The 26,947-nt window shown below is 34.9% G+C and overlaps 1 protein-coding gene across 5 annotated transcripts in view; it reads left to right on the forward strand.

Moving 5' to 3' along the window:
* The window catches only part of Galc (galactosylceramidase), a 71,292-nt gene that overhangs the window by 32,969 nt on the left and 11,376 nt on the right, over positions 1 to 26,947 (forward strand). For all 5 annotated transcript variants that reach the window (XR_009226354.1, XM_046440715.2, XM_046440717.2 and 2 more), the window contains 5 exons: positions 3,994 to 4,149; positions 6,131 to 6,255; positions 8,440 to 8,567; positions 25,058 to 25,147; positions 26,035 to 26,121. Coding sequence is in view for 4 of the 5 variants with exons in the window: in XM_046440715.2 (XP_046296671.1) it covers positions 3,994 to 4,149; positions 6,131 to 6,255; positions 8,440 to 8,567; positions 25,058 to 25,147; positions 26,035 to 26,121 (586 nt within the window). In the remaining variant the exon portion in view is untranslated. The remainder of the gene's footprint in view (positions 1 to 3,993; positions 4,150 to 6,130; positions 6,256 to 8,439; positions 8,568 to 25,057; positions 25,148 to 26,034; positions 26,122 to 26,947) is intronic.

Below are 26,947 nucleotides of genomic sequence, written 5' to 3' on the forward strand. Positions count from 1 at the left end.
TTAATAAATTGCTCAGGTTTTGACCGTAGTAACAATTTCATTATTTTATTAATGTAGTATGTGTCACTCATTCCTGTGCATGTTTTTTTTAATATTTATTTTTTAGTTGCAGTTGGATAAAATATCTTTAATTAATTAATTTATTTTTATGTGGTGCTGAGGAATGAACCCAGGGCCTTGCTCATGCTAGGCAAGCGCTTGTCCTCTGAGTGATAACCCCAGCCCCTCCTATGCATGTTTGTTTTTTTTAATAGCAAATTGTAAAATGTAGAAAACTGTAAATAGAATTAAAATTCACTCACGATCATTGGTCATAAGAAACATGATAGCTTATACTTTTAAGATTTAAAAAAATATATGCAAGTATATTTTGATCAGATTCATCAGGGATGCATTTTCTCAAATATAACTAAATTATATTAAATATAGTTAAAAATATTAAATAGAAAACTAGCTAAATATTTGGCTGAGGAGGCAAAGCTGAATATCACGATCATAGAATGAAGTTGTGGGATAAAAGAATAAGTCAGAATTGTGAAAATTTATTCAAGTTATATTTTTTAAAAAGTTGAAGAGCAGTTTATTATTTCATATTAATTATACAGAATAGTGGGTTTCATTGTCTCTTTATTGTACATATGTTATACATATTTTGATGATGTGCACCTGCCCATTACTCATCCTTTCCCTCTCACCCCTCCTCCTATCCCTTTCTTCTCTAATAGCGTCACACTACACTCATGTTGTCCCTCCCACTCCAGATTATGAGAGAAAATATGATACTTTTTGAGTTTGGCTTGTTACATTTAACATGTTTCATCCTGTTTTATGCAAAGGACATGATTTTATTCTTTTTTATGATTGAATAATATTCCATTGTGTATATATGCCACATTTTCTATTTATTCATCTATTGTTGGATACCTAGGGTGATTCTATGACTTAGCTATTGTGACTTGTACCACAATAAACTTGGGTGTACAGATATCTCTATAACATGCTTACTTTAATTCCTTTGGGTATATATCCAGGGGTAGTATACCTATATCTTATGGTAGTTCTAGTTTTAGTGTTTTGAGGAACTTCCATACTGATTTCCATAGTGGCTACACTAATTTACATTCCAGCCAGCAGTTTGTATAAGAGTTCCTTTTCCCCTGCATCCTCACCAGCATTTATTGTTATTTGCATTTTTGATGATTGCTCTTCTGACCAGGGTGAAGTGGAATCTCATTGTAATTTTGTTCTGCATTTTCATTATGGCTAAAGATATTGAACATTTTTTCATCTAGTTATTGAATATTTGTACTTCTTTTGAAAAGTGTCTATTTAGTTCATTTGCCCATTTATTGACTGGATGTGTGTGTGTGTGTGTGTGTGTGTGTGTTTAGTTTTTGAGTTCATTATATATTCTGGGTATTTATTCTCTGTTGGAAGAATAGTTGGCCAAGATTTTTCTCCCATTCCATAAGTCGTTTGTACTCCTTTGTTTCCTTTACTGTGAAGACGATTTTTAATTTGATACCAGCCATTTGTCAGTTCTTGCTACTATTTCTGAGCTAATCGCACCTGGCTACCTCCTTATGCAACCACATATCTGTTGGTTTGAGTCAACCTCAGAAGCAGCTGGTACATGCCAAATGTCTCTAGTTTGCCTGTGACTTTATCTTACAATGTTAACTCTTGTTTCCTTCTAGCAGTTTCAGATGTTATTCCTAGGTATTTGATCCATTTTGAGTTGGATTTTGTACAGGGTGGTAGGGATTAAGTTTCATTCTTTTACATAAGAATATTTGAGTTTCCCCAGCACTGTTTGTTAAAGAGATTGTCTTTCTCTAAGAAATGTTTTTGGCACCTTTATTAAGAATCAGGTGGCTGTAGCCATGTGGGTATATATCTGTGTCTTCTATTCCATTGATATACTTGTCTGTTTTTAAAGCCTGTACCATGCTGTTTACAGTGGTTAGTGTATTTTGAAATTAGATATTGTGATACCCCCAACATTGTTCTTTTTGCTTAACATTGCTTTGGTTAATTTTTTTTTTTTAAATTTTTTAGTTGTAGTTGGATACAATACCGTTATTTTATTTATTTGTTTTTATGTGGTGCTTAGGATCAAACCCAGGGCCTCGAATGTGCTAGGCAAGCGCAACTGTGGTTATTTTTTTTTTCATAGAAATTTTAGGACTATTTTTTCTAGTTCTATGAAGAATACCCCTGGTGTTTTGAAAGGTATTGCATTGAATTTGAATATCACTTTCAGAAATAAGACCATTTGACAATATTAATTATACCCATCTATGAACATGGGAGGTATTTCCATCTTATAATGTCTTCTTCAATATCTTTCTGCAGTGTACTGTAACTTGAGTTGTAGTTGTCTTTCACTATCTTGGTTAGATTTATTCCTAGGGATTTTATTTTTTGGTGGGGGTACCAGGGATTGAACTCAGGGCCACTTGAACACTGAGCCACATCCCCAGCCCTGTTTTGTATTTTATTTAGAGACAGGGTCTCATTGAGTTGCTTAGTGGCTCGCTGTCGCTGAGTCTGGCTTTGAACTTGAGATCCTCCTGCCTCAGCCTCCCGAGCTGCCAGGATTACAGGCATGCATGACCGCACCTGGCTACCTCCTCATGCAACCACATACCTGTTGGTTTGAGTCAGCCTCAGAAGCAGCTGGTACATGCCAAATGTCTCTAGTTTGCCATTTTATTGTCTCCTCAAAGATTAGTATTTTGATTTCTGAAATTTAACATAATTGTGCAAGGAGATAATTTCTAAAACATGTCTTCACGATCATTCTTTTGATGTTATGAATACTGCTATGCCATACTATAAAGATTGGAATTCTGATATAATCTAATCTTTCTTATTCTGCTTATAATGGTGTTAATTTTTTTTTATAAATAATTGTTGACCTGAAAAGTATACACTCATATTTCCAGTTATTTAACTAACGTGCACTCTTATTGTATTGGCAATCGGTTTTCTGTTTTCTGTTACTGTTTCTTACTTATTTTTATTCATGTCATCAGTTGCTTCCACAGTCATCAGTATGGCAGTATTTTATCCTGCAATAAGAAGTATGCATTTATGCTGCACCAGATTGACTCCCTTCAAATGCTGGAGTGAGGGAGGGATTCATTTCCTGGGCAGTTTCTCATTCTCTACACTATGGGTATTTTCACTCGACATTCCTTGTTGTGGAGGTCTGTCCTATGCGTTTTATATGCTCTGTAGCATTTTTGGCCCAATTCATTGAGTGCTTGTATAGCAAATCTCCCCTGCCCAGGTGGGGACAGTTGAAAAAATGTCTTAGATTTTGACAAATATCCACTTCAGGAACAAAATTACCCAGGTTGAGAACTGCAACAGCTCTGAGATAGTAACTTCTAACTTTGAAAATATAGTTTATTATTTTTTTTTTAAGAATTAACTATAGGGTTTTGTTTGTTTTTGCATTTTGCTTGGGAATAAATGGCATGCTGTCCTCCTTTCTAGACGCTAGGGGCAGCAGTAAGGAAGAGGGTGCTACTTTCTATAATGGACTCATTAGTCTTATTATTGGCCTCCTCCTTGCCCATTCCCTCCTACTGTCCCCAAGCTCTCTAGCTTCCTCTGGAAAGTTTGAATCCCATCTTTACCTCATTCTCCTCTTGGAGCACTCTAGGCCGTGTCCTCTTCCATCTCCATCTATCAACATATCCTGCTATTTTATGGTTTCCAGAATTTTCTCACCCGTTAATGCGTTTTCTTTCTGTCATATGTGTGACTGTAGGTTTATCCCCACCCCTTTTTCTTTTTTGCTATCATTGTAAGAATATCTCGGGACAGAAATGTGGGAAGCAGATGCTTCTGTCATCTATCTGAAAGAAGCTGCCCAATTTTTAAAAATAGGGAGCCTTGGAGAAAACTTGTGTTTAATTCACTCAGAAATATTTTTAAATGCCAGATTCTGACCTTTACCCACTTTTGCCTTTTCTTTTCTAGGGCTCATTATCCTGGGACCCATACAGTTCGAGATGCACAGCTGACTCAGAAGAAGCTTTGGTCTTCTGAAGATTTTAGCACTTTAAACAGTGATGTGGGTGCTGGCTGTTGGGGTCGCATATTAAATCAAAATTATATCAACGGCTACATGACTTCGTAAGTTATTAAAAGCCTTTTAGGGTTTCTGTTACAGCAAATTTAGACAGTAAGTAGAAAAGAAGGATGATGGGCTTTCACAATGTAGATTCAGTGATTTTACCACTTGTGTTATTGGCTTCATCTATACCTGTACCTACAACTGATTTACATCTAATCTGTACCTGTTTTTCCATATTTGAATATAGTCTATATTAAGTAAAGTTGTGTTAATTGAGGTATAACATATATCATAGGATTCATGCAGTTCTGTGATTTTTGATAAGCAACATATATTATAAATTAACAGTTATGAAATAGATTATATATCATTATCATGACACCATACTCCTAAATACTTAATTGTCTCCAAAGCATAAGGATATTCTTTACGTGATTAGAATGTAATTTTCGTGCATATAAGCATTTGAAAATATTTCCAATACCCAGTCTACATTCAGATTTTCTTCACTATTATCTAAAATGTCATTTATCACTTTCTGTTTTCTTAAAGGAAGATCTAATTAAGCACCATGCTTTCCATGTAGAAGCTGTGGCCCTAAAGTCTCTCTTAATCTACAGTAGTTGTCTCTTTCACCATTTTTTTTAAATAGTCATCTTTAAAAAAAAACAGGCCATTTTTTTATAAGACTTTTATAAGACTAACTGCTTACAGTCTGCATGGTTGATTCCTCATGGGACATCATAACTTGGGAACTGTTCATTTGCAATACACGCAAGAGGTTCTTAAGGGAGAACACAGCTTTACTTATTCCTAAAGGAAGCATTTCTTAATTGCTTTGATCATACTTTAATTATAATTAGATTCAAATTAGCCTTCTAAGACCATGAAAAATAGAACAAGGGCAAACCAACATATATTTTTGTTGACATACATTTGCATTTTTTGGATATCTTTTTGAAAAAAATAATGCTTATCATGGCCTGCTTGGTATTAAGATAAAACACATTTATGTCAGAGAATTTAGAAACTGAAGATATATACAAATCACCTATAATCTAACCATCCAGAAGTAACTGTACTTAAAAATATTGGTATATATCCTTTTATATTTTATTTACACAAATATATTTTTAATACAAATTTGAGACCTTACTGTGTAATCTGTTAGGTGATATACTTTTCACTTAACATGCCACTATGAATTTCCTTTGATATTTAAGTATATTTCTATTTTATTTTGCATGCCTATGTATATTCTGTTACAGAAAGCAGTATTTCCCAAACTTGCCTTGTCTTTATAAGCACCTGATAAGCACTCCTTTATGGAGTAAAGGAATTTTACTGACTGCTAGGCAGCTGCACATATTTAATCAAAGCAGATGCTAAAAGGAAGGCTCTAGGACTCTGTCCCCTGTATTCAGTGCCACAGGTGATTCTGCAAAATTGGGAAACACCAATGTAGAAAATATACCTCATTGAATATTTCCCTTTTCCCAGAAATGGAAGTTTCTATTCTAATTAATAGCTTTATACAAGCTGAAATGATATTTGTACACATGTATAATCCCAGTGACCTGGGATAGGAGAGCTGAGGCAGGAGGATCTCAAATTCAAGGCCAACCTCAGCAACTTAGTGAGATCCTGCCTCAAAATAGAAAATAAAAAGGGCTAGGAAGGTAGCCTAGTGGCAGAGTGCCTCTGAGTTCGAACCCCAGTACCACAGTGTAAAAAAGAAAAAGAAAATTCAATAAAAAGCTATATGACTACACCACTGTTTAGTAAAGAGCTTGTATATCTCATAAACATTTGTATGTTTTTTATTATGTGTTATTCTCCATTAGAAATGTTTACATGCATATAACAGTGGATTTTTCAAAATGTTAGTGCATTTAGGCAACTTATAGGTTTTTGGGTGGTCATTTTATTATGGTCATACATATATAATCATGATAAAAAGTTTTTACTTGAGGTTCATAGTCATTTACATTTTCTCACAATTTATTTTGTTATTTCTTTTTTATCAAACAAATCCTTTAGCACAATCGCTTGGAATTTGGTGGCTAGTTACTATGAACAGTTGCCGTATGGGCGATGTGGATTGATGACTGCCCAGGAGCCATGGAGTGGACACTATGTGGTAGAATCTCCTATCTGGGTGACAGGTATGGTTTGGTATTTCTCACTACCTAAACACCTAGAGGAGATTATATAAACTGTGTGCTTGTCCATGTCTTAAGTGTGTATTTCTATTTTAAGTGAGATTAGCCAGTGTTTTATAAGAATAATTTTTGTAATGAGACACTTTCTATATTTCATAGATAATTATTCTAAAACCAGACCCTTAGTAAAAAAGAGTGGGAGAAGAGAAAGAAAGGAAGAGAAAGGAAGGTCGGGGGAGGAGAAGAAGAAGAAGGAGAAGGAGAAGACGGTGTGAGGGAGGGAAAGGGAAGAAGGAAGTGTGGTGGTGAAGACAGAAATAATCACCTGAGTCTAAAATCATGTTATGATAATTGCTAATAAGATGATATGTTTGTTCAGATTCATTCCAATTCAGAGCATCTCAAAGTCTTAAAATTAGTCTAGGAGACAGTTTTTCTTTTTACATAAATTATTTTGATTAGAATAGTGTGCTAACAAAATTGAAGGTGATAAATAAAAAAGTTGGTTAAATAACAAGTTGGTTAACAAGGGCTGTATTTATTGAGTCATTAAATGAGTAAGTAAATATAAACATTGTATGAAATATCATGGCTTTAGATGGTTCTTTAAATCTACTGGTGGGTTTTATTAAAAGCTCATTTTCAGAAAAAATGCAATCATAATTCTCATAGACAAAAAAAGAGCACATGCTGAAGATTTTATGTTACTCTAATGATACGAAGGAACGAGGCAGATGTTAGAACCAGTTTAAAGGAAAAGTCAACAAGTACAAATTTGTATGGAATAAAGGAATTTGAGATGAATTGTAGATGGAGACAAGTTGAGTTTTTCCAAGCCAGGAGGACATCAATTAAATCTGTCCCACACAGGACACGATTTATATTAGCTCAAAGACAGGGCTATAGATTGACCCATTCCCACTGAAACAAAGCTTTTTCTACAGTTTCATTCATTAGTCACAAGTAAAGTTGAGATCATGCAGACAAGGGATGGCATGGTTTCGCTTTTTCATGAAGGGATATAAGCCTATTAATTATGAATGTAGTTCAAACAAAATGAGAAAGTCCATTTGATTCATATTGAATTTATTTATTTTTTGGGGTACTGGAGATTGAACTTAGGGGCACTCGACCACGCAGTCACATCCCCAGCCCTATTTTGTATTTTATTAGAGACAAGGTCTCACTGAGTTGCTCAGGGCCTTGTTAAATTGCTGAGGCTGACTTTGAACTTGCAATCCTCTTGCCTCCGCCTCCTGAGCCACTGGAATTACAAATGTGCGCCACCGCACCCGGCTCATATTAAATTTGTTTTTTCCAAACTTTTTTGTAAAAATATTAAACACTTATAACCATTTTGTTTAAAAATCATAGCCACAGTCATAGATAAGATGCTTTCAGAGGAAAAATATGAATTCAAAGTGAACTTGTTTTAATTTTAAACTTGTATTTTGGTGATTTTCTGTTTTAGTTTATGTGCTTTCCTCAGGCAGATCTGTAATTAGGAAATTAATCATGTCATCATGACATCATTCTAAACTCCTTAACTTGTTCTTTGAAAACTACAGAAAAATTAAGTTGAATTTTCAGACTTAGAAATCTTAGTTGGCAAGTTTCTTACATGTTTAAATTCTTGAACCTACTTAGGAGACTGATATGCCTTTATTAATTTGAGACTGGTTTTTTTTTTTTTTTTTTTTTTTAACTGTGGACTTGGAATATTGCTTGCTTAATTCATTTTCAGAACCAGGTTTGGAAGTGACCAGTAAATACATATGTTGTAGAAACAAATTTGTTTGAAACCATACCGTTTTTGAAGTACCTTAATTTTCTTAATGACTGCCCCCTTCTTTTTGTAGTTAGGATGGGTTAAATAGAGATGAACAAAGTTTGGGAGGATTGACTTAACTTTGCTTTTGGGAAAAAAACCCAAACTAATAAATATTCTTGAATTGACAAGTTCTTTTATTTTTACCAGTTGTTCCATGAATCTTCTTGCAGCTATGCAATTTAACTGAATTACTCATTTAAAACTTGAAATATTTAAAACTTGGAATGTAGTTTCCTTTAAAATAGAATGTAGCTGGTTAGAATCAATCAGACTCAAATTGGTAGGCAGACTTGTTAAAAGAAGCCTCATCATGACCATTTTCATCTCATTTGTACTTTTTTTCTGCTTTTCTGCAGCTCATACCACTCAGTTTACTCAGCCAGGTTGGTATTACCTGAAGACAGTTGGACATTTAGAGAAAGGAGGAAGCTATGTAGCTCTGACTGACGGCTTTGGTAACCTCACCATCATCGTTGAAACTATGGTAATTTTTCCTTATTGATACTGGATTAACTCAATTTTTTACTTTTGGAAAAATAGGATAATGCAAAACTATACACCCTTAGTTTTTAATTTTCTGCATGCATACACATAAACATGTAGACAGATGCCAAGGTCTTAGAGCTTTCGTTTAAAAATTCTAGCCACAAGTGAGTTAAGAAAAGGCAATATAACTCACTGGTCTGTGTAGTTGGTAGTTGGAGCTTGTCTTTCTGGCCGTGGGGTTCTGTAAGGTTACCATCCACCAGTATTTGTTGGGGAGGACATCAACACCTTCCCTTGCCCTGATATGTAATCTCACAGAGGTTGTGGCTTTTTTCCATTTTCATTCTCAGGAAGGTGCTTTTGGGGATATTGAGTCCATTGAGAGAAAGGGGCCTAGATTTCAAATGGCTGTAGTGGGAAGGAGAAAGGTCTGGCCGTGGTGAACAGAGGAATGGAGAAAGCAGGAACTGGAAGTGGGACAAATCCAAGGACTCAGGGACCTGAATGGAAGACAAAGTGGCAAAAGGAGGAAGGGGGAGCAGGGCAAATGGAAAGTAGAGCTCTTATTAGTGCCAGTTTGGGAGCTTAGGCTTAAGGACATGGATAGAGTGTTGATGTAGTGTGTAGTCCACAGGGGTTTGAAGAGGCTTTCAGTCGACCCATGGGAGAACCAGGATCCTATTGAGATAGGCCTTAAAAATATATATGTCTCCTATCGGTTTCTGAATGTCAGCCTACCCTGCTCTTAAAAAAATCAGAAATTTTTTTTCAAGTATTATATTGTCAGGTTTTAGCCAGGACAAATAGTAAATATTCCTGGCACTATTGATCTTTTTTTATCCCAAAGCTACCAGGTGTTTTGAAATCAAAACAATAAACGTTTCAGCATTTACTGTGGAACAAAAAGGACTTCCCAACAGAAAGATGCAGCTCTCCCTAGATATGGAGCCATTCCCAGAGAGCCAAATGAAAGACACAGGTATCCTCCCCGCCAGAGCTGGCAGCACTCAGTATGCTAACTACAAATGGGGTATAACACATATTTTGAGTCAGCCATATTTTGGGGGCTCCTAACATGAAGTTGGGTGCCGGCACAAACAAAACTGGAAACTCAGATGCCACAGACAGGCAGAAAGTCAGGCTACGATCTTGGGGCATAAGTTGAGACAAACAAAAAAGCAGTATAGTTATCCCTGAGAGGAGAAGGATCTGTAACTAGAAGGGACCCCAAACCAAACTTACACAAGAGTAATAGATTAAACAAATGTTTTTCTCCTGCTAAGCTGAATTTGGAAAGAAGAGGACAGAAGTGTTTTTTTTTTTTTTTTTTTTTTTTTAACTTTCCTCTTACCCTGGTATGCTATAAGGAAATCCAGGAGAGCAGGCCTTGGCAAGAATTCTTACCTTTTTGCTAGATTTTTTTTTTTTTTTTGTCAGTTGTCCCAGGATCTCCTATGCAGGCTCTAGAACCAGTGGACATCTCATTCTCTTCACCAGAAATTTTGTCTTCATAGCTAAGGAAGTTCTTTTCCTCTGGAACTTGTCAAATGAGGCTCTTATGACCTGCTTCAAGGGAGAAAAGCAGGGGAAAGTCAGAGAGTAACCTTCTTGCTTCTGCTATTTTCTCAAATTGTTTCCCCTAAAATGTTTTGGGAGTGAAAAAAATAGCATGATAAGGTAAGACTGCATGCTCCTGTTGCCCCATGGCCTGGAATTAAAGCGGCAGGAATACTGCTTCTCAGCGAGGCGCCTGACTGAGGGAATTCATTGAAATTCCATATTGGACAATCAGTTTCAGAGACCTAGAAAGTTTGGTATTTCAAAGAGAGGATAACAAAGGAGTATATGGAGCCACGCCAGTGGTGACAGTGTTGCCAGGTCACTGTAGAGGAAAGAGGTAACACAAGGGGAAAGAGAAACCGTGGCAAATTTAACTTGGAAACACCTATAGAATACAAGGACACTGTGAATTTAGCTGATTCAGAGGCTGCAGTGCAGTCTGGAGTACTAAAAAGTGTTCTAGGTTTCTCACCTTGTGAGGGGGGAGCTGATGTGGGAAGCCATCTTGTGAAATCACACTGGAGCTTGCTACTGTGAGAAGTAGGTATATCATAGCAAATATTGTTACCCTGTTCAGGTCAACACCTACCATGTGGCCTAGGGTGCACCTGGAAGAACATGACTGAAAAAGGCACAGAATTGTATCCAGGAGGATTCAGGTCATAGGTATGGAGGAAAGTGTAATTTACTTTCCCTTTGGGTCTGGTGGTTCCAACCAGCTGAAGAGGGTTGTGAAATCAAACAGGTGAATGTGATTATATTTAGGGACTATGTCTTAGAAGGCTGTAGTCATGGGTGCTTTAGTGCATGAGATCTGCTGTGTTGATTATTCTGCCTTATGAGTAAAATTCATGACAGGTACTTGAGGTCCAGTTGCCTAGCATAGATGAGCATCTCCCTGGCCCTTGGGGGTCTAATCTGATGATCTAATCTCTTCGGCATAGATACTACCTGACAAAGTTCTAAAATTCTGATCAGAGTTAGACCCCAATCAAGAGAACTTCCTATCTAGAACTCAGCATTAGCTCTGCTCCAGGAATGCATTGATTGTGTCTCTGGACAAAACTCCAATATATAGTACTTCCCATTCCATTCCATCTGACCTTGTACTGGTGAACAAGGAAGTTGAGAATCATTTCAGCCAGCAGATTGGCAGGCAATGCAAAAGGAAAGGTTGAATAATCCACACTGCTTCTTCTATGGGGGTGAACAGCCCAAGAAGAAATAGTAAAAAGGTTAGTTTAACAAAGGTAGGGAATATCCATTCTTTACCACTGTTTTGACCAGTGGAGATAATTCTTTTCATTTTTTATTAAGAATTTTTTGTTTGTTCTCATACAAATACACTCATATTTTCTTCTTAAATAATTTTCCATTTGTTATTATTCTGTTAGTGTTTTTCTACTTTTTTCTCCCTCTAATAAATTCTCTTTTCTTTATCTCTTTTGCTCTTTCTCCATTAGTTTCTTTCCCCCACTTCTTTCTTTTTTGGCTTTCACTTACTAACTTTGTTCTGTTTTCTCTCTTTTTACCTTTTGAATATTTTAATCTTTCTTTGGCCATTCTATCCCATTTTCTTTTAATGAACTGTATTTTTACCATCAATTAAAAGTATCTAGTAATTTCTGCCCCCACTCTTCATGTTGTTGAGATTATTAGCATTGTGCATATGTTCTTGACAGCTGATGTTTGCTTCAATGCTATATCTAGTTTAATTGTCGTTTTTGCTGTTATTAATTTTTGACTCCCACCATTTTTGTGATTATTAATGTGTTGTAGATGTTGCTGGTATTTACTTTAATACTATATGTTATTGCCTGCTGTTTTTGCTGTCATTTATTCCCCCGTGTCTGTGAAGTGCTGGTAATCTGGTGTGACACTATCACAGATAGTGATAGTAAATTCTATGCTACTGAGCTGTACCCCAAACCATTTAAGAGAGAGCGTACCTTGCTCTGCATACAATAAAACTTCACTCAAACTTCAGCCACACTGTACCATAAAGAATAGAGGAGATGATAAACCCAAGTGATGACCAGACCCCAGGTAGGAATGACTAGGAGTCTCTCAGGTTCCACTGTTACTGTGGTCCGACAGTAACAGCAGAGAGAAATAACACAAAGACTGAGGACACTATACTGACAAGGGGCCTCAATATAGACTGAAAACATATGGAGTTGACAAGTCTAGGAGCACAGGCACAGAGGGTGTACCTCATGGTCCCTGCTGTATACAACACTGTTGTTTGACTTACTAGAAGGAGCCCAGTTATATTCAGTAATTCACAGCAGTCATCCCTGAATACTTGACCAGGAGAAGGCTGTTTCTGAAAAAGACCCCCACATAAAAGTAGAAGGGAAATTCATCCTAACATGCACAAATCATAACTTGGGAATATATGAGACATGAAAAAACAAGGTAATATGATGCCTCCTAGGGTTCATAATTCACTAGAAACTGACTTCAAAGATATTGAAGGGATGAAATATGAGATAAAGAATTCAGTTTTCCAAGGAATCTCCATACTGCTTTCCAAATTGGCTGCACCAATTTGCAGTCCCACCAGCAGTGTATAAGTGTACCTTTTTTCCCACATCTTCGCCAGCACTTGTTGTTGTTTGTCTTCATAATAGCTGCCACTCTTACTAGAGTGAGGTGGTATCTTAGAGTAGTTTTAATTTGCATTTCTTTGATTGCTAGAGATGATGAGCATTTTTTCGTATAATTGTTGATTGATTGTATATCCTCTTCTGAGAAGTGTCTGTTCAGTTCCTAGGCCCATTTACTGATTGGATTTTTGTTTTTTTGGCGCTTATCTTTTTGAGCTCTTTATATACCCTAGAAATTAGAGCTCTATCTGATGTGTGAGGGGTAAAAATTTGTTCCCAGGATGTAGGCTCTCTATTCACCTCACATATTATTTCTTTTGCTGAGAAAAAACTTTTTAGTTTGAATCCATCCCATTTGTTGATTCTTGGTTTTAATTCTTGTGCTGTCGGCATCTTATTAAGGAAGTTGGGGCCTAGCCTCACGTGATGGAAATTAGGGCCTACTTTTTCTTCTATTAGATGCAGAGTCTCTGATTTAATCCCTAGATCCTTGATCCATTTTGAGTTAACTTTTGTGCATGGTGAGAGATAGGGATTTAATTTCATTTTGTTGCATATGGATTTCCAGTTTTCCCAGCATCATTTGTTAAAGATGCTATCCTTTCTCCAGTGCATGGAACCACCATTTGACCCAGCTATTCCTCTTCTCGGACTATACCCAAAGGACCTGCAAACAGCATATTACAGGGACACAGCCACATCAATGTTTATAGCAGCACAATTCACAATAGCTAAACTGTGGAGCCAACCTAGATGTCCTTCAGTGGACGAATGGATTAAAAATAGTGGCATTTATACACAATGGAATATTACTCAGCAATAAAAAGAATAAGATCATGGCATTTGCAGGGAAATGGATGACATTAGAGAAGATTATGCTAAGTGAAGTTATTCATCCCCAAAAAAACAAATGCCGAATGTCTTCTCTGATATAAGGGAGTGACTCAAAATGGGGTTGGGAGGGGGAGCAAGGGAGGAAGATTACCTCTAGATAGGGAATATGGGTGGGAGGGAAAAGGAGGGAGAAGGGGAATAGCATGGATGGTGAAAGGAGACCCTCATCATTATACAAAATACACGTATGAAGATATGAATTTGGTGTCAACATACCTTATATATAATCAGAAATATGATAAATTATGATATAATGGTGTAGTAAGAATTGTAATGCAAAAATAAATAAATAAATTTAAAAAATAAATAAAGATAAAGAATTCAGAAAAATGAATATTAAAAAAAATCAATGAGTTACAAAAAATACAGAAAAATTACTGTATAGATTTAAGGAAATCATTACAGGATATGAATGAAAAATTCAATCAGTAGATAATGAAAAAGAACCAAAGAAAAATCTTGGATATGAAATACATAATGGATCAAGTTAAAAAAATCAGTTGAAAGTCTGATTTTCAACTAATTTTTTTAATCAGTTGAAAGACAGAATCTTAAGAGCTGGAAAACAAATTGGCCAGCTTTGAATATTCAGACATTATTTGAAAAATAAGAAATTATGGTCAGAATATACTAGAACTCTGGGAAAATATTAAGAGATCAAACTTAAGAATCATGCTCATCAAGAATGGAAGAGAAATATAGGCTGATGGCATAGATAATCTTTTCAGGGAAAACAATATCAATAAATTTTTCTAAACTTTGGGAATGAGATGGACATAGATAAAAGGAGGCATTTAGAACCCTGAATAGACAAGTTCAAGAAAGATCCTTTCTATCACACATTATAATTAAAATGCCAACTATAAGGATAGAAATTTTAAAAGCCTCAGGAGAGAAATGTAAGGTCACATTTAATAGTAAACCAATCAAAATAACATCCGATTTCCTAAAAGAGACCCTAAAATTTAGATAGGCTTGGGAATGACGAGTTCATGCCCATAAATACAAATGCTACAAATGAAACTGCTATATCCAGCAAAGCCATCCTTCAGAATTGAAAATGAAATAAAAATCTTCCAAGATAAATATAAACTAAACAAATTTATGACTACTAAGCCAGTGCTGCAAAAGATATGTAAAGAAATCTTTTAATAAGAGAAAGAAAAATAGCACAGCTCAGGACAGGACAAAAATAGTTAAGCAAATGAGAATTAAGATCAAATTATACATTAGAAATTAATCAATATATCAGAAAATACACATTTTGCTACAATAACACTGAATGTAAATGGTCTCAACTCTTCAATTAAAAGACATAGACTGGCAGGTTGGGTTACAAAACAAGACTCATCTATGTGTTGCCTGCAAGAGATACACCTCTTAGGCAAAGACATCCATAGGCTAAAAGTGAAAGGATTAAAAATGATATTCTATGCAAATGGAGCCTGTTAGAAGCAGGAGTAGCTATTGTTATAACCAACAAGAGATAGTTCAATCCAAAATTAATCAAAAGAGACAAGCTCACTTCATATTGGTAAAGGGAATAATCCAACAGAAAGGTATAGCAGTAGTAAATATTTGTGCCTCAAACATTAGTAGACCTAATGACATAAACACACCTCAATATAAAAGTTCAGGTAGATCTTAATAAAATAGTACAGGGTGGTTTCAACACACCCATCAATAAGTAGGTCCTCTAGACATAAAATCAGCAAGGATACCTCAAACCTAATAAATACTATAAATCAAACGGAATATTTTATCCCACAACAGCTAAATAAACTTTCTTCTCAACTGCTAATGGAACTTTATCCAAAATAGACTGTATTTTAGACCACAAAGCAAGTCTTAGTAAACACAAAAAGATTCATATAATTTCTTGCATCTTATTAAATCATATAGAATGCAATTAGAAAATCAACAATAAGAAAAACTATGGCAGCTATATAAACATGTGGAGATTTAACACTACTCTTTGAATGGCCATTGAAGACATCAGGGGAGAAATTAAAAAATTCTTAGAACCAAGTGAGTATAGAGAGATAAGATGCCAGAATCTCTGGGACAGTGTAAAGGTGATTCTAAGAAACAACTTTATAGCTGTGAAGGGCTACATAAAATAAAGATCCCAAATAAACAATTTAATGATGCATCTCAAGGTCCTGAGAAAATAAGACCAAACTAACTTCAAAACTTGTAGAAGGAAGGAAATAATTAAGATCAGAGCCAAAATTAGTGAAGAGGGAGTTAAAAAAACCAAGAAGGATCAATATAATGAAGAGTTGGTTCTTTGAAAAGATAACGAGAGTTATAATCACTTTAGCCAAGAAATAGAAGACCCAAATTAATAAATTAAAGATGAAAAAGGAGATATCACCACAGATATCACTGAGATCTAGAGGATCATATATGGACTATTTTGAAAACTTACATTTCAATAAACTGGAACATCAGAAGAAAAGAATAAATTTCTAGACACGTATGACTTACTAAAATTGAATCAAGAGGGTATGGAAAACCTAAAGAGGCAAATAGCAATCAATGGGATTGACATAGTGTTAAAAGCTTTCCAACAAAAAGAGGTCCAAGACTAGATTGATTTTAGCTGGATTCTACAATATCTTTAAAGAAGAACTAAGTCAACACTCCTCAAATTATTCCATGAAATAGAAAGTCCAGAAACACTTCCAAAACCATGTTGTGAAGCCAGTGTCACACTGATACCAAAGCCAGATGACATATTAGAAACCCAAACTAGAGACCAATATCCCAAGTGAGCATAGATGTAAAAATTCTTAATAGGTTATTAGCAAATCATATTTAACAAGATTTTAAGAAGATTATACATTATAGGCAATAGGGTCTCATTCCAGGGATGTGAAGATGGTTCAATATAGACATACCAACAAATATAATTCACTACATAAATAGTATACGGAAAAAAATGCATATAATTATATTCATAGATGAAGAAAACTTCTTCAACAAAATTCAGCACCCATTCATTATAAAAACAGTAAAGGAATTAGGGACAGAAGGAACTTACTTCAGTATCATAAAGGCTACATACAACACTCCCAAAGCCAGCATCATAGTGGATAGGAAAAAACTGAAAGTATTTTCTCTAATATCAACAACAAGAAAAGGATCCCACTCTTACCACTTACATTCAGTGTACTACTTGAAATTTTAGTCAGAGCATTTATTCAGAAGAAGAAAATGAAAAGGATACAAATGGAAAAGGAAGAAGTCATATATGGTATGATCCTATCTTAAAAGATCCAAAGAGATTCATGAGAAGACTTCTCGAGCTAGTAAACATTTCAGCAAAGTAGCAGGACACAAAATAAACATACAAAACTCAATAGCTTTTATATATAAGAATAATGAATCAGCTGTAAAAAAAATAAAAAAAGTTTCATTGAGAACATTCTCAAAAAAGAAAAATAAAGATTCCTTGAAATAAACCTAAACCTAATCAAGAGAAATTTTCTACAATGAAAATTACCAAACACTGAAATTGAAGCAGACACTAGAAAATGGAAATTCCTCCCATGTTCATGGATGGGCAGAATTAATGTTGTTTAAATGGTCATATTTCCAAAAGTGATCTAAAAATTCAACACAAACCCCATCAAAAAACCCAGCAAATTCCTCACAGAAATATAAAAATGCCCTAAATTCATAGAAAGAATGTAAACCCAGGAAAAGTAAAACAATTCTGAGTAGTAAGAGCAATACTCAAGACATTTCCATGCCTAATTTCTAATTATATTATAGAAGTATAGTACTAAACCAGTAGGATATTGACATTAAAAACAGACTTTAGGCCAATGGACTCGAGGACACAGGGAAACCCACATAGTCCAGTCATTTGATTTTTGACAAGGGAACCAGCAACATCCCATGGAGGAAAGACAGCCTTTTAAACCAGTGGTCCTGGGAAAATTCAATATCCATATGTAGAAGAATGGAACTAGATCCAAATCCCTCACCCTGCACAAAAGTCTATTCAGAATGAATAAAAAAATTGGGGTTAGACTAGAGACTTTGCACTGCTGGAAGAAAACATAGGGGCAGGCACTTACTTTCTCAATAGGACTCCTAAAGCTCTGGAAATAATATTAATAATTAATAAATGGGATGGCGTCAAATTAAAAAGCTTTGCACAAAAAAGGAAATGATAGAGAACATGAAGAAATAGCCAACAGAATGGGAGAAAAATCTTTGCTACTTTTCTGACAGGGGATTCATATCTGGAAAAAAAACCCCTAAATATCCCAATTAATAAATGGGCAAATGAACTAAACAGACACTTCTCAAAAGAAGAAATACAGATGGCCAACAAATACGTGAAAAAATGGTCAACATATTTAGTAACTGGGGAAGTGCACATCACCACTACACTGAGGGTTGCATCTCACTCCAATTAGAGCAGCAATCATCAAGAATACAAATAATACCTGGGCGGGTGGCACACATCTGTAATCCCAGCTGCGGCTCAGGAGGTTGAGGCAGGAGGATCACGAGTTCAAAGTCAGCTTCAGCAAAAGCTAGGCACTAAGCAACTCAGTGAGACTCTGTCTCTAAATAAAATATAAAATAGGGCTGGGGATGTGGCTCAGTGGCCAAGTGCCCTGAATTTAATCCCCAGTACCACCCAAAAGAAATCAAAACCAAAACAAACAAACAACAGCTGGGTACAATGGCACACACCAACATCTCAGGAAGCTGAGGCAGGAGAATAATAAGTCCAAAACTAACATTTTCAACTTAAACTTAGCAAGGTCCTTAGAAACATAGCAAGACCCTGTCTGAATATATAAAATAAAAAAGACTGGGGATGTGGTTCAGTGGTTAAGCACCCCTGGATTCAATCTCCAGTACCAAAACAAACAAACAACCCTAAAAAATAGTTTAAATAGTGATTATTTGAGGGAAAAAATCAATCAACTTATACATTGTTGATTTGATTGTGAATTTGTCCAACCTCTATGGAGATTGATATGGAGGTTCTTCAAAAGACTGGGAATGGAGCCACCATATGACCCAGCTATACCACTCCTTGGTAAATTTCCAAAAGAATTAAAGTCAGCATACTGTATTGATGCTCAAGTTTATAGCAGCATGATTCACAATAGCAAAATCATGGAACCACCCTAAGTGTCCATGTACAGGTGAATGAATAAAATAAATTTGGTATATATGCACAGTAGAGTTTTATTCAGCCATGAAGAAGAATGAAATTATCATTTACAGAAAATAGATGAAATTTGAGAACATTTTGTTAAGTGAAATAAGTCAAACTCAGAAAGTCACGGGTCATATGTTTTCTCTCATATGTGGAAACCAGAGATTTTAAAGGAGAAAAAGAGATGGGGAATCTGATGAAGATAGAAGGGAAACCATAGAATAGTGGAAGTGGATTAGGGAGAGGGAGGAGAGGGAAAAAGGAGGTATTGGGGAATAAATTGACCAAATTATGTTTTATGCATGTATGAATATGTCATAATGGACCTCACTATTGTGTATAATTATAATGCACCAATAAAAGAAATATTTTGGCATAACTTTTCCTGAACTCCATTATGCCTATTATGAAGAATGCTGCAATTAACATTTGTATAGAAGTTTTTCTGTGGACACGTGTTTTAGTTTTCTTGTGTGTATATAAAGGACTGGAATTGCTAGGTTGAATGATACTCTGTTTAACATTCTGAGAAACTACCAGATTATTTTCCAATGTCAACATACCATTTTACATTGCCACCAGCTGGTATATGAGCCATAGGATTTTTCCGTATCTTCATGAATCGTCATTGTCCATCTTTTTGGTAATATCCATCCTAGTGGCTAGGCAGTGATATGTTATTGCGTTTGATTTGTATTTTCTTTGTGACTAATGATGTTGGATATATTTTCATGTGCCTGTTGGCTTTTGTATATCTTTGGAAAAATGTCTGTTTAAAGCCCATTGCCCATTTTTAATTTGGGTATCTGTGATTTTATTCTTTAGTTGTAGGAGTTCTGTTTCTAGAAGTCCCTTAACAGGTGCATAATATGCAAATATTTTCTCCCATTCTGTAAGTTGTCTTTCCCTTTCTAAATGTTGACTTTTGAAGAAAAAATATTTTAAGTTGAAGTGAAATCCAATTTTTCCTTTTGTTTCTTTTGCTTTTGGTGGCATAGCTAAGAAATCAGTGCATAATCCAAGGTTATGAATATGCAAGATTTACATCCATGTTATATTATAAGATTGTTCTAGTTTTGAAATATTACATTTAGGTCTTTGATCCATTTTATTTCTTAATGTGGCATTTTACATATTTATCTAATTTCTTTTTTTTTTTTTTTGTCTATGCACATCCAGTTGTCCCAGTACCATTTGTTAAAAAGACTGTTGTTCATGTTTTGAGTTGTCTGTCTTTGGCACCCTTGTTGAAAACCAGTTGACCATAAATTTGAGAGTTTATTTCTGAAATCTCAATGATATTTCATTTTCCTATATGTATCCATACTTCTTAATTACTGTAGTTCTTTGGTAAGTTTTAGAATCAGGAAGAATGAGTCCCCCAACTTTGTTCTCTTTCAGGATTATCTGGCTATTCTAGCTCCCTTGCATTTCAAAATGAATTTTAGGATCAGCTTGTCAATTTGAGGCTACCTAGACTTTTGTTGGGGATTTTGCTTCATCTGTCGATTAACTTGGGGAGTGTTGCCATTGTGACATGGTAGTCCATGAAGGTCTTTCTATTCATTATGTCTTATCTAATTTCTAGGATGTATTGTAGCTTCAGTGTATACATCTTATGCTTTTTTTGGTTAAAGTTGTTATTCCTGAGAATTTTTTATACTACTACAAATAAATTGTCTTAATTTCATTTTCAGATTTTTCATTGCTAGTGTATAGGGAAACATAATTGATTTTTAAATATTAGTCTTGTGACCCACAGGTTTGCTGTACTCATTTATTAGTCCTAAAAATTTTCAAGTAGGTTAGTAGAGGATTTTCTGAGTATGCTGCCTGTAAATGAAGAGAGTTTTACTTCTTCCTTTCTTATCTAATTTGCCTTTTATTTCTTTTGCTTGTCTAATTGTCTCTGTTATGCTGTCTGTGGCTTTTGGGATAATCATGTCATTTTTGCCCTTATTCTCATAGTATGTTATGTTATTTTGACTGATTTTTGTATGTGGCACCACCCATACATTCCTCAGACAAATTCTATTTTGTCATTATGTATAACTCTTTTCTTATTTGTTGCTGGATTTGGTTTGTTAGTATTTCATTGAGGACTTTGTGTCTCTATTCATAATTGAGATTGGTTCACAGTTTTATTATGATGTCTTTGGTTTTGGTATCAGGATAATACTGACCTCATAGGATGAAGTGTAAAATGTTCTGTTTTGAAGAATTTGTGAAGGATTGCTATTAATTATTTAAGTGTTTCAAAGGAACCCTCAGTAATGCATCCGGCCCTGGGACTTTCTTTCACAAAAGTTTTAGTTTATCATTTCAGTCTCTTTTTCTTGTTATGGTCTATCCAGATCTTATATTATTTCTTCAGTAGATTAGATAGATTTTGTTTTTATATTTGTCTCTTTAATCTATGTTACTTAATTTACTTGCAAGTAATTGTGCATAATATTCCCTTTTTAAAATTTTAGTGTGGTTGGTAAAAATAAAAATTCCCTTTTCCATTCCTGGTCTCACTAACCTGAGTCTTCTCCCTTTCTTCTTGCTTAGTCTACCTAAAGGTTTAATGTTGTTCTTTATTTTCCAAGAAACAATTTTTGCTTTTATTGATTTTTCTCTGAAGGGTTTAATTTTGTTCTTCTTTTCAAAGAAACAACTTTTGCTTTTATTGATTTTTTGCTGTTGTTTTCCTTATTTCAGTAATTTGTACTCTAGTGTTTAATATTTCTTCCCTTCAGTTTCCTATGGATTTGGCTTGTTCACAGGAAACAGTTTAAACACTGAGTTTTAGTTAGTTTTTTTTTTTTTTTTTTAATTGTTTCTGTGACAAAAGGACCCGACCAGAACAACTGTAGAGGAGGAAAAGTTTATTTGAGGGCTCACAGTTTCAGAGGTCTCCAATCCACAGATAGCAGGCTCCATTCCTCCAGGCTGGAGGTAAGGCAGAACAACATGGCAGAAGAGTGTGGCAGAGGGAAGCAGCTCACAAGAAGATCAGAAAGTAGAGAGAGAGTGTGACGCCATTCACCAGATACAAATATATACCCCAAAGCCACACACCCAATGCCCACCTCCTCCAGCCATACCCGATGCCTCCAGTTACCATTCAGTTAATCCCATCAGGAGATTAGTTCACTGATCGGGTTCTGGCTTCTGTAACCCAATCATTTCTTCTCTGAACCTTCTTGCATTGTCTTTTGGAGGGCACCTCACATCCAAACCATGGCATACTGTTTAATGACTTCTGATTTAAACTGAGTTCTAGTGAGATAAAAAATTTTGTATTTCTTGAGGTGGAAGGAAGGTTAATGCTTTGAGTTTTTTTTTTTTTTTTTAATATAGGCATTTGCAATTATTACTTTCTCTATAAGCAGTACTTTAGTATATTCTTATTATATTAGTGTATTCTGAAGTTTTATGGTCTATTTACATTTTACTCATTTCAAAGTATTTTTCTAATTTTCCTTGTGATTTCTTCCTCAGCCCATTGGTTCTTTAGGAAGGTATTGTTTCATTTCCACATTTCTGTGAGTTTTGCCAGTTTTTTTTATTATTGATTTTTCATTTCACTTTATTGTGATTGAAGAATAAATATACTTATTTCTTGTTTCATTGCCTGTCATTTGGTGTATCCTGAAGAATGTAGACTTGGGAAGAGTGTATGTTCAGTCTTGTGTGGAGTTCTATGTAGACGTTTCATAGGTCTGGTTAGTTTATGGCATTATTTAATTCTTCTATTTTCCCTGCTCTGTTATTAATAGTTACTAATTAAAATCTTCAACTGTAGTTGTTGTATTGTCTGTCTTCCTTCCCCTAGTCTGTCAGTTATTGTTTCATGTTATTTGGAGACTTTCTTCTTAGGTGCAAGTATGTTTCTAATTGCTCCATTTATCCAATGTATTGACCTTTCTGTCATACTCTATCCCTAGTTACAGTTTTCTTTTTTTAAACAATCTGTTTTGTCTGCTATCATTCTAGCTGTTATCATTTTGGCTTTCTTGTAGTTTGTTAATATAGTTTCCCCCTCTTTTTATTTTCAATCTACTTGTTTCTTTGAATCCAAAGTCTGTCTCCTTTCAACAGAACATACTTGGATCTCTCTTTTTTTCTATCTAGTCTGGACTTTCCATTGGATTGTGTTGGCCATTCACATTTAATGTTAATGTTGATGTACAGTTGGATTTACATCACCTTCTCAGTGTTTGCATTCTATATATCTCATTTTTGGTTCCTTGATTTCTCCTTTACTAAACACACACACACACACACACACGCACACACACAAACATATTTGTATCAAATGAATATTTTTGGACGTAACATTTAAATTCCTTTAATGATTTTTTTCACTATATTTTTGTGTTATTTATTTAGTGATGGTTCTAGTGTACTATATACATCTTAACTTATCAGAATCACTTCAGATTTAAACTAATTGATCCAGTGAGATAAAGAAATATTATTCATTGGTTGTTCTCTTCCCTCCTCCTTTGCTTGATTTTTATTGTATCATTACTTACATGTTAGAAACTTGGGAAGACATTATAAATTTTACTTCATATTTTTAATAAACTAAGAGAAGAAAGGTGAACAAGCATATGTTTATGGCTTTTGCTATATTAAGTTTTTAATTTATTATTTGGGTTCTTTTCATCTGTTTCTGTGTGTTTGAGTTGCCATCTGATGTCATTCTAGCTTTTTGTCCACTGGCTCCTTTGTGTTGTTAGTGCAATTAAACATTTTTTTTATTGCAATCCCACCAATAAAATTATATATATTGTCTCATAAATCGACTTTAAAATCAGTTATGAGAAGAAAGGATAGGTAATATGCATTTTTACTGTCTTTAAAATAATCGTGATTACTAGTACATTTGTTTGTGGATTTGAAATACTGTTTTGGAGTCCCTTGCTTTGAGCTTGAAGCATTTCTTGTCGCATTTTGTAAAAGCTGCATCTGCTGTCATCACAGTCTGTCAATTTTTGCTTACTTGAGAATGTCATTATTTTGCCTTTATATTTTTTTGGGGGGAGATAGTTTTGGTGGTTATAGGATTCTTGGTTGACACTTTATTTTCCTTGAGCACTTTGAACATGTCCTTCACTGTATCAGTGGTAACTGTTAATCTTATTGAGCTTCCCTTGTAAATGGAGCCATTTTTTTCTTGCTGCTTCCAAGATTTTTTTTTTCTTTGACTTTCAGCAGTCAAAGTTTTCCTAAGATGCATCTGTGTGTGGATCTCTTTGTATTTACTCTTGGAGTTTGTTGAAGTTCTTAGATAAGTAAACTAATTTAGTCAGACTTAGAAAGTTTTCATTTTGAGTATTTTTATTTTTTATTTGGCCCTTGAAGAAATTTGTTATTTAGTTTTTAAATATTTTAGAATTTTCCAGAGGTTTTTTTTTTCTTGTTTATTTGTGATTTAATTCTGCTATGGTCACAAAATGTACTTTGTGTGACTTAAATCTTTTTAAATATATTGAGACTTCTTTTGTAGGTAAGAATATGGTGTACCTTGGTCAGTGTTCTGTGCGCACTTGAACAGAATATCCATTCTGCTTTTGCTGGATGGAGTGGTCTATAGATGTTAATCTGGAAGTTACCTGATAGTGTTGTTCATTTCTCCAGTAGTTGTACTGATTTTCTCTCTGGTCATATATCAATTACTGAGCGTAGGTATTACAATGTCTAATTATAGTTGTAATTTTTTTTTTATTGTCTACAAAGGCTAGGACAGACTCTGGTACTGTAAGTGCGTTATAATTGTTGAATTCTCTAAAGCAGGAATTGTGTATTGTACATTTTTGATCCCAATTCATAGTAGTTAACTCTTTAGTACATGAGGACAGCAGTGTGAGAACTGTGTGTCATATATATTTAGCTGATTTTACTTTGTATTTATATGTGATGTCTTTTTAGTGAAAACATCCAAACTTTTGATTTTTATTTGGTGTATTTTATTTGGAAAATATTTATAACAAAAAAACAATTTTAGTCTCTGGAATTTAGCTATGAATTTAGAGTTTGATTTAGTTGAAATCTCATTGATATTTGCTTTGATTGTATACACATAATGCACATTCATTAAGGTTACAATAGAAAAAATATTTTAAAGTATGAAATAAATTGTGTATGCTATTTTTTTTTTTTTAAATCTTGGGGCAGTAAATAAGTCTACCTCAAATAGCTTGTATATCATTTGGATAACTTACATTTTTTTTATTCCCTCAGAGCCATAAACATTCTACATGTATACGGCCATTTCTTCCATATTATAATGTGTCACATCAATTGGCTACCTTTACTCTTAAGGGATCTTTCGTAAGTACATAAATGTGACTTTCACTTTGATTTTGATTTGAGAATGGATATATTCTATCACAGACCAGCAGTTCTTTAGTGAAGTCTTACATTATGAACTACTAACAATTTGCATATAAATATATAACTGCTCTGGTATCTTCTTTCTCCTGACTCCTTTTAATCAAACAGGACAGAAGCCAATGGGAGGTAAAGCTTTCTGTGGTTTTGAGGAACACTTAACAGAAGTCACTTTCAGGAAAATTGTTCTTGGTGATCTGAGAGTGATTGTATGGTCCGAGAAATGTTTAAGCATTGAGTATATTAAATACAAATAAACAAAACCAAACAAATAAGAAACCAGATTTTTGCTATTTCTACCTCTTATTAGATTTGAATTGAGAAAATGCAGTACTCTCTTTGAGATTTTTACACAGGTAAAATAATGAGCATTTTTTAAGCAAAGGCACTAAAATCTTTTAAAACATTGACCAAAATTCTTTAATGTTTAAGGAAATAAAGTATTTGTGTAAACAATGTTTTCCTATTTTTAAAAACATTATTGTTGGGGCTGGGGATGTGGCTCAAGTGTTAGTGCGCTCGCCTGGCATGCACGGGGCGCTGGGCTTGATCCTCAGCACCACATAAAAATAAAATAAAGATGCTGTGTCCACCGAAAACTAAAAAATAAATATTAAAAAAATTCTCTCTCTCTCTCTCTCTCTCTCTCTTAAAAAAAAAACAAAAAACAAAACAAAACATTATTGTTTAGAATTTGAGATAGTTCTTTTGGTAGAGAGAAATAGTGTACATCATCATTGCTCTGTTCTTACTGGTACTGATTTTGGAAATTCTCCCAAAGTATGGGATGGATCACTGAACCATGCTTTCTTGTGTTTTCTCCCCAGAGTGATATACCCGAGCTACAAGTGTGGTATACCAAACTTGCAAAACCGTTGGAGAGAACTCTTTTTAAACAACTGGATTCTCTATGGGTAGTTTTAAAATAAATTCCTATATTTTGGGTATTGCAACAGTAAAGCAGTAAAAGGGAACAGAAAGTTGATGAAAAAGAGTTTTTAATTGATCATTGATTTTATAGCTGAAGCATAATGGAGATATAATTGCATCCTGATTTTTAAAATAGAAATCCTCTAAGGTATTATAGAAATTTTGTATATTTATGGGACTGTTTTGTTCTTAGATACTGGTTTGATTTGGTGGCTGGTGCCATTACCCACCCGGCTGCCCCAGTAAGAAATTCAAGTCTCACGTGAGGCTGTCTTTCCCACTCACCCTCTGTATCCCACTGGTGGTCAACTGTGGACCATTCTCTTATCCATGTGTTTTTGCTCCTCATTTCTTATTCTCTACTTCTGCTGCTGCCTGTTTCAGCTCCTCATTATCACTTTCCTGGATTTCAGAAACTACCTCCTGTTTTCCCAGCCTCCAGTATGACTCTCACCAGCCATCATCACCTGCCCCCGTGCTGTGTTTGCAGTACAGGTCTGGTTTTTGGCAGCACTGTGTTTAGAATGCCCCAGCACTTTATTTTTGTCAGTTCATATCCCTTAGCATAGCGCATGACCCTTGTACCTGCTCATGAGGTGGCAGACTGCTTTCTAGACGCTTGTCCTGTTAAACTGGCCTCTCTTCACAGACGAGACCTCTTCCATTTTTCAGAGCATGGCACACCCATTTACCTACCTCTGTGCTTTGCATCTGTTCTTTTCTTCTTCTGGGATGGATTCTCTTCAGATCTTTGTCATCTTTCAAGACTCAGCTCAAGTGTCACTTCCCCTGAAACTTTTCTCTACCAGT

Source organism: Marmota monax, unplaced genomic scaffold (assembly GCF_021218885.2).
Source record: "Marmota monax isolate L192 unplaced genomic scaffold, Marmota_monax_Labrador192_F-V1.1 WCK01_AAM20220418_F8-fsc00017, whole genome shotgun sequence".
Lineage (NCBI taxonomy): Eukaryota > Metazoa > Chordata > Mammalia > Rodentia > Sciuridae > Marmota > Marmota monax.